General features: G+C 44.5%; 1 protein-coding gene across 1 annotated transcript; it reads right to left on the bottom strand.

Moving 5' to 3' along the window:
- Positions 1-53: 53 nt before the first annotated feature.
- On the bottom strand, positions 54-7,050 carry LOC142817692 (uncharacterized). Its single transcript, XM_075895040.1, has 7 exons — positions 6,950-7,050; positions 4,877-6,644; positions 4,054-4,122; positions 2,819-2,932; positions 892-946; positions 777-808; positions 54-130 (listed from the first exon to the last, which is right to left on the bottom strand). The coding sequence occupies exons 2-7, from the start codon at positions 6,599-6,601 to the stop codon at positions 92-94; spliced, it is 2,034 nt and encodes a 677-aa protein (XP_075751155.1). The 5' UTR covers positions 6,602-6,644; positions 6,950-7,050; the 3' UTR covers positions 54-91.
- Positions 7,051-8,044: the final 994 nt, after the last annotated feature.

Genomic DNA, 8,044 nt, shown 5'->3' with positions numbered 1-8,044 from the left:
AGTCCATGTAGTTGGATGTTCTCCGATTCCACACGACATTGGTGTGAGCTGCATTGTCGTAGCCGAAGTTGAACAGTCCCCTCTGCGACGGTCAGTGGCGGATGACGTGGATAACAGATGCCTCCATTTCCTGCAAATATGTGCAAGGTACCACGCTTGTAATATTCGCGGAATAAAAAATAGAATGGCTTAAATAGAGGAAGCTGACTATGTGTAAGCCGTACAGCCGAGGTGTCACCTGACAACGGCACGGCATTCGATCGTATTGGTCGGAATCATGCGCTTCCGCAGCGAAGAGCGATTACAACCAATCACAAGAGGGCAAGTGAACGGTTCACTTTCTCGTACCGGCGACGCGACGAAAACGGCAGTGGTGCCTTTAGGATCATTATTTCAATTTTTAAGGTAACACCAGCCGAACGTAATCCATTTAAAGAGCGGCTGCCCGACAATGTATCTCGAAATTTAGCAATCCGATAAAGAATAATTCACATTCGTAGAGAGTAATGCAAACAATCTTGCAGACCTCGAGAAATTTTCTCGTCAAAAGAAAAAAAAAAAGAAGACTATACACTAAAACAAAGTTGGTGACGTAAAATTTATGCTCTCATGCTGCGACTCGGAAAACCCAATTTTGCCCAGTTACCAAACTTTTGCGCTGGATAGATTAAAATGATGTCCCAAAGCACTATGCTTGCTTGACGAGTCTCAATTAACAGTGCCCATTCAAAACAAGAGAGGGAGAAGTAAAGAAAAAAAACACGCATGGTACTTACGGGGACACTTCGGCCATCATCCTTCCTGGACACTGAAACCAATGGCAAATATTTCAACATGTCGCTAAATCAGTGTGTAACACGAGTGAAACCACGAGGTGAGATTGAGCATTACCTGTATGCTTAATGACTATGGGCTTGGAAGGCTTTGCCATATGATCAAGACCCACCTGCAAAGAAAACAACTTATTTAAAAAGGAGCATGGAGTGAAATTTCCATGGCAATGACAGCACTGAAGATCTTCACTTGTCTCGATTCGGAGTATATCGATTGATGATTGATATGTGAGGTTTAACGTCCCAAAACCACCATATGATTATGGGAGATGCCGTAGTGGAGGGCTCCGGAAATTTTGATCAACTGGGGTTCTTTAACGTGCACCCAAATCTGAGCACACGGGCCTACAACAATTTCACCTCCATCAGAAATGCGGCCGCCGCAGCTGGGGTTCGATGCCGCATCCTGCGGGTCAGCAGCCGAGTACCTTCGCCATTAGACCACTGCGGCGGGGTGATTCTGAGTATATTAATGAGGTAACTATTCATGCACCCAGATGACTAATTCAATAAGCTTGTACAGCTATAGTAATGAGCTAATTATTTATGCATAGAGATTACATTCGCTACTACGATAAGCTTGTATAGCAGATATATGGTAGTAACTTCCACCAAAGAGACTGAAATTGCAAGTCAGACTGCCAACATTTACACAAGGTCAAAATCCATATGCTTAAACCTCAAGCTGTATGCTGTCAACAATGTATTCATTTTGCACACAAAATGGAAAGAGGAAGTCTGCAGGCACATGCTAGCAGACTGTGGAGAGGTTAGCACACAATTAAAACCTTCAAACATGACACATTTCCTGCATAATAATTTTTAATCACTTCAAGCCTGAACTCAAACAATTAAAAATATAATTCATAACATAATATGGTCATAAGCTCTGATACAACAGCCTGCTATGGAGAGTTCGAAGACATTATTGACAGGAATTCCACACGCTGCAGCGCATTATATATAACTAGTTATCATTGAGTAGTGTTTGCTTTATTGCCTGTCGCTAGAGCACAGCTCACCTGGCTGCTGTTTTCAATGGTTTAGCAACAGATTTTCTAACTTGAGCATATGTGTGTTCGCTCTCAAACTCCAGCAGTCAAAATTCGATTCAGTTCAACGTACAAGTACACACCACTCAATAGGCGCCTCTTGCACAGTGGCGGTCAAAATTTTGTGGACCATTAGAGCGCGTGTCAAACAGCACCGCTGCATTTTTTAGGGCTGCCTGCGAAGCTCAAAAGCGCACACTGCGCACACATGCCCTTTTTTATCTATTAGCCCGCCTGTTCGCTCTCTTCAACAGCGTGCGCACCGGAACGCTACAAGAAGTGCTAGGTGTCAATTCGGCTGTCACAGCTCAAACCCTATCGGAAAGGTCGATTTTTAAAACACTGACGCTGCATGCATGTTTTCGGCAGAACGGAGCGTCTGGGGCTATGGCACAGAATGCAGCGCGCACAGAGCACTGCCAGTACAACTTACAGTACAAACTATGTGCTTTTGTCGCGATATCATCGCTCGGTGTATCCGCGGCAACAGCAGGAGTGACACCTTGCGCTTCTTCTGGCGTTCCGGTGCGAGCGCTGTTGAAGACAGTGAACAAGCACACTGGCAAGTCAGAAGGTGCCTCGATGTTGTTCAATACGTGCTCCCATGGTCTGCAGTATTTTGACCGCCACTGCACATCACTTCAACAATAGTTTTAGTTTTTACGAGTAATGCTGTAAAGTTTTCAGCATAGGCTTTCTCCTGCCTTATGCAAACTTTACGGTGTTTTGCAATTATATATGTAAACCTAATTTGCAACCTTTGACGCATGTCTTTGACGCAAACTTTGACGCATGTTTGCACTATTCACTCCATGAGAACAACTGAGAAGTTGATCTTCCTTTGCTCACGCACATTTTAAAAGCAAGAATACTAGTTTATTTGGCGCTGGTCCCTTCCTCATACAGGAAAGCGCAGTGCAAACAAACACGCACCCTGTGAAGGATTCCCATGTTTGACGTTTGGTACCGTTTGTCTGGCAGAGGAGCAGTACGTGGAGATGCTGACAGAGTCGGTGAATGAACAGGCGAGGTTGCTGTCGTCAAGGTCTGAAATGGCAAGCATACACTTCTGAGCTTAGCAGTACCTAGTTCAGTATGACAATACTGGATGCCTGAGGTTTGGACAGAGCATGTAGTTGCTCCAGTCAACAGGAAATGAATATGAAAGAAATAACACTACAGAAATGACTAACAACATGAGTGAAAAGAAAACAGAACTAAGGGTTGCAATGTCACTTCTCGTGAAGCCTGATGTATATGCAATGAAAAGGTGCAAAGCAACTCATTGTTAAGTATAGGCCATAGCCTCTAATTTTGTTTGTTCCTACATCTCATGGGGGAGCCCTGCCACCAGCCTCTATCAACTGGTTCTGCATAAATACAATACCACCATGATGCAGCCATTAATATTGCCCTTTCAAAAAAAAAATGCCCACAACCAAGTGACATACGACTTCTTTAACTTTTTTTTCTCATAGCAAACAACATAGTGGGTGTGGTATGGTTCTGAATGTGGTGAAAGAACTTCAGTCTAGAACCATTACTTGTTCTTTCTTAACTCTGCTATCTGTAATCAGGACATCTTCACAAATTTGTTTAAAGGTAGAGTGTGTTTACCATACAGCAATCAATCATGCATTAACCTTCTACTACAAACGAACCAAATGTGACCGTGAGCCAATTATGTTTTATTACAGTAAAATGAACAGCTTGCTGAATGCACTGCTCTTGCGGCGGTGCATTTCATACATTGTACTTTATGTGTGTGATCTTGATAGGTGGCAACTAGAGAGCACCTGTGAAGAAACATCGCACGCATGAGAGAGATGGTGCATACACAAATTTGAATCAACTGTCCAGTGGCAATTCAAAAACATCGCATGCTGATGCTTGTCGATGCATCCATTCAACCAAAAGCACATTCATGGGCATGTCAAAGCAAGGTCATGTAACAGTACTTGGTATTTCAGCTTCATGCATTCGAAAGCATGTTTTTGCTGGCACACCTTGCTTGTCGCTTGCTATATACCCCATCCAGTCAGTAAGCAAGCAAGATACTGCATTTAAGCAATTGTTCTTTAAAATATGAAGAAAGATGTAGGATTAGAAGATACAGTGCTGCAAGGGTGTGGGCTAGAAAATTGAGCAAGAAATGTTGCTTGTCCTACCTTTGCTGACGGAGACTTTCGGGGCCTAACAATCTGGATGAGAGGCGGTGCAGGGTTCTCATGTATATACTGGAACATAAAGGACAGCAGGGTGTGAGCACTAAATGCAGACAATGATAACATCTAATCTTAGATTATTAATACAGCACAAAAGCAAAGACAGTATGCAAAACAGCAGGACCATTTCGTGTGCAATTCTAATATATGCTTTTTGCACTGTAATACCAGATATCCCCAATTCACCATCCTTAACATTTTTAATTTATCCCATATCTAAATATAGGCTGACTGATTTGCTAAGCACTTTCCTGTGGTCTCTGTCTACCTTAATGAAAAGAGTACAACAATAAACAAACCCCAAAGCATTAGCGAGCATTGTATGACAAAATGAACAGAACCTAGATGCCTTGGTTCTAGTAATCACTATAAAAGAAAAAGACAAGCTGCTGCTAGGCAGTGGAATAGCAATGCCAGGGGTAATAGTCAATATTACAGATTGCTTACGTGAAATGTTGTTGACACCACATGAGATGTATATTCATGGATTCCATAGTGCTAAAAAAACAAGCTAGAGGTCAGCAGCTTATACTAAAGTACAACTTTGATGCCTTTTGTACTCGGAAACTCCAACCCAGATTGTGTGCCTTAGTGCAAGCTATCTCTGGCTGGTCCATTGGATATAGCCATATTTAGTTTCAAATTTTAGTGACAGTAAACCGAATGGTGCTGTCAACGTACAATTGCTTTGTTTATTTTCTTTTTCTCCAAGTATTTGCTCTCTGCTGTATTTTTCAATGTTGTGTTAGTTGAATGCTTCTCTTACCCTAGCAACAGGGCTGACGACTGACCACGGTGACCGTGCGCCCTTCTTAACACTTCGTGGCGTGCCATCGCGGGCCTGAACTTGGCCAGCACTCAGTGGACTCTTGACTGCAGACTTCTGTGGAGTCTCCCCTGCTGAAACTCCTCCTGGAGTCTTTCCACGTATGGGTGTGGGCACCTTGAACACACTGTCGCGGCGCTTGGGGGAAGACGTGGGCGAATTCCACTTTCTGAACGGTATGTTCGACGGAGTGCGACAGCGGCCTCGGACAGTCCCAGCCACATTGCTCTCTCGTCGATTTAAGAAAGGCTTGGCAGGGGCACTTCCAGCTCCCTTTTGAAGAGACTTGCGCACGGCGAAGTGCTTCACTGGTGTCACGCAGGCAGTGCTTGTGGCAGGGACATTACCAATGCAGAAAGATGTCTGACAGGCCATCTCAACACCACTTTCAACAGTAGGGCAGTCCTGCTTGCTCTGTTCTGGAACACAATCCGATGTCTTTGGGGCTTGTTCAATGAAGTGAGATACAGCCGCACTTTGTAGCTCGTCGTTGCTGTGTGGCGAAGTAGCAGCTGCTGCAGCCTGAAACTTCTCCTGGGTGGGTTCACAATCCAATGTCTTTGGGGCTTGTTCAATGAAGTGAGATACAGTTGTCACAGCTGCACTTTGTAGCTCGTCATTGCTGTGTGGCGAAGTAGCAGCTGCTGCAGCCTGAAACTTCTCCTGGGTGGGTTCACAATCCAATGTCTTTGCGGCTTGTTCAATGAAGTGAGATACAGTTGTCACAGCTGCACTTTGTAGCTCGTCGTTGCTGTGTGGCGAAGTAGCAGCTGCTGCAGCCTGAAACTTCTCCTGGGTGGGTTTTTCTATAACAATAAAGCTCTTATCGCATGTTCGGATCTCAGGGGGATTATGTGGCACAGGTTCTTGCTCAGTTTCAGTGTGACTAGAAGTGGGAAATGGTTTGAGACCACTGCAAAGTAATTCATTATCAAACGTATGTTCTGCCTTGTGGCTGGATCCAAACGACAAGCGCTGTCTCACGGGGTCTTCATTGCAGGAAATTTCTTGAATTTCTGTGGAGGGTTTTTGCGGAGCGACGGCTTCCGCTGTCTCTGAGCACCGGTACAGCACGTTTTGCGCCGAAGCTTTAGAAGGGCGCGGTGTGGACATAGCGAGAGGTTCGGTCATCACTATACTGCTGTTCTCATGGCGTAGCTGCGCTTCGCTAGCCCTCTGCTTACTTTTCTCTTCCGTGGCCTCTTGACCCGTCACTGTCTCACACTGCTGTAGCTTGAAATATGGCGCCAGAATATCTTCTTCAGGCTCGGCGCAGGCATCCGTGCTTTCGCTCTGGCTCGCGATTTGCCCGCATTTCTCATTGAAGGCGCGCGAGACGCGTTCCGGCTTCGAAGGCTCCCTGTTTTCTTTGTCGCAGTCGACGTTGGAAAGCCTTAATTTATTGAAACCGTCGATACAATCGTCGGCTGAGGAACCACTGCCGTGCGCCGACAACTCAGTTCCGAGCAGCGAATCATCCACATAGTCGTTGAGACGATTAGTTTCAGGAGTCGCGCTGCTGGCTGCACTGCTGTTACAGCTTTTCGTGCGGTAACGTCGGATGTATGGAAGTCCTGACGCTTTCAGCTTCTCCTCGTTTATCACAATGCTCTCATCGCTTTCGTCGACGTAAAAGCTGTAGTGGGTAGCATCCACTTCCGACATTGCGTTCTCCCGTTAAAGGTCCGGGCTCTTCACCGATGAGATGCTGCAAAAGGGATAAAAACAACTAAGGCACTAGATAACATGTTTTTACGGCAACATGTTTTTGCGGCACAGACCTCATTCCTAGGAGAAGATGATGAGGTTACACCAGATTACATTCCGCTTTAGAACGAGATTCTAAAAACGGTCATGCGGTGGCTAGATTCAGCGGTTCGTGAAACAACCGACACCGATTAGGTTCGTGGCGAACTATTTGGAGCCAGTTACCAGATATCGGTTACGGTCCGCTGTCCGAACTATGCCAACGAAAACGAAACGCAGTGACCGTGATAAAATTAACAACGCTACCTGAATATCTTCAGTCTTGTTCCGCGTTTTCCGCCAGTTGCTTCAAATCTCGAAAACGGACCGCACCGTCCGCACGTTAGCCCTCGTGACCAGAACGTCGGCCGTCATTGGCCTTAATATCTTGACGTCACAAAATGTCTTTTTCATTGATGATGATAGTTTGACATGTCCAAACTTGCAAGCATAGAGTACGCCTGCAAGGTTTTGTACTTTTGTTTTTATTAGTACGCACAACAAAAAAAAAACTAACTGACAAAAAATATGACTTCCGAATCAGTTAAAAAAATAAGATTAAGCGATTGTAGCAGCAATATATTCATTCAGAATCAGAGTATTCTTTTCAAAAGGTAGGTGGCATCTGAATTCAGCGGGTGTTTCGAACAGCGTTGTCGCGTACAGCCGCACATATTATAGACGGGCTGCTCCGTTTACGAATGCAAAATTGAGAAGCTTTTCAACGCAATACAGGCATAATGTGCCTTGCGCAGAGGCAGATAGTGATCTTAAAGTCATGTACGCAACCCGAGTATACACATTTGCTGCATATTTACAGCATGGGACAAGTGAGAGGACAAGCAAGGGGTGCACGTGTCTCTACTCCGGCCTTCCCCATCTGCCAGCACTCCTTGACAAGAGCATTTGGTTTTTCCAATAAAATTCTGTAGAGTTCTGGCAATTCGCAGGTAGCACTAGGGATCTTGCCTTGTGTATGGAATGGAATGAAAGAACATCAGAATATATTTTTTTTTGCAAAACAGATGGTATGCAAACATACAGACTCAATATAATGTAATGTAGAGTACAAACTGCGTGAAATAAAAATTACAGGGCAACGGTATGCAAAATTTGTTAATGAATAACTATTACCATCAATTTATTTGTAAGGCACATTCATAGCATACCACATTAATAAGTGAAGCCTCAGTGACAACTCTCATGTGTGTACACTACACATCAGTTAAGAAGGCTTAAATTCTTTTCGCCACAACTTCTATGCCCATTAGGATGAAAGCCGACGAGCGGGCTTGTAACACGCACCAGAAAATGAGATACCATGTGGGGATCGAATTGGCATCATTAAACAATTCAGCTATG

The sequence above is a fragment of the Rhipicephalus microplus genome, chromosome 1, assembly GCF_043290135.1.
Source record: "Rhipicephalus microplus isolate Deutch F79 chromosome 1, USDA_Rmic, whole genome shotgun sequence".
NCBI lineage: Eukaryota > Metazoa > Arthropoda > Arachnida > Ixodida > Ixodidae > Rhipicephalus > Rhipicephalus microplus.
The sequence above is the reverse complement of the archived record's forward strand: the minus strand, read 5'-3'. Positions and strand labels throughout refer to the sequence as shown.

Excerpts from the sequence above, each read along its gene's own strand:
- LOC142817692 (XM_075895040.1), bottom strand. The coding sequence starts at position 6,601 with ATGTCGGAAGTGGATGCTACCCACTACAGCTTTTACGTCGACGAAAGC. Across the intron at positions 2,933-4,053 it reads GAAAGTCTCCGTCAGCAAAG|ACCTTGACGACAGCAACCTC; the intron begins GTAGGACAAGCA and ends TTGCCATTTCAG. Across the intron at positions 131-776 it reads ATGATGGCCGAAGTGTCCCC|GAAATGGAGGCATCTGTTAT; the intron begins GTAAGTACCATG and ends ACATATTTGCAG.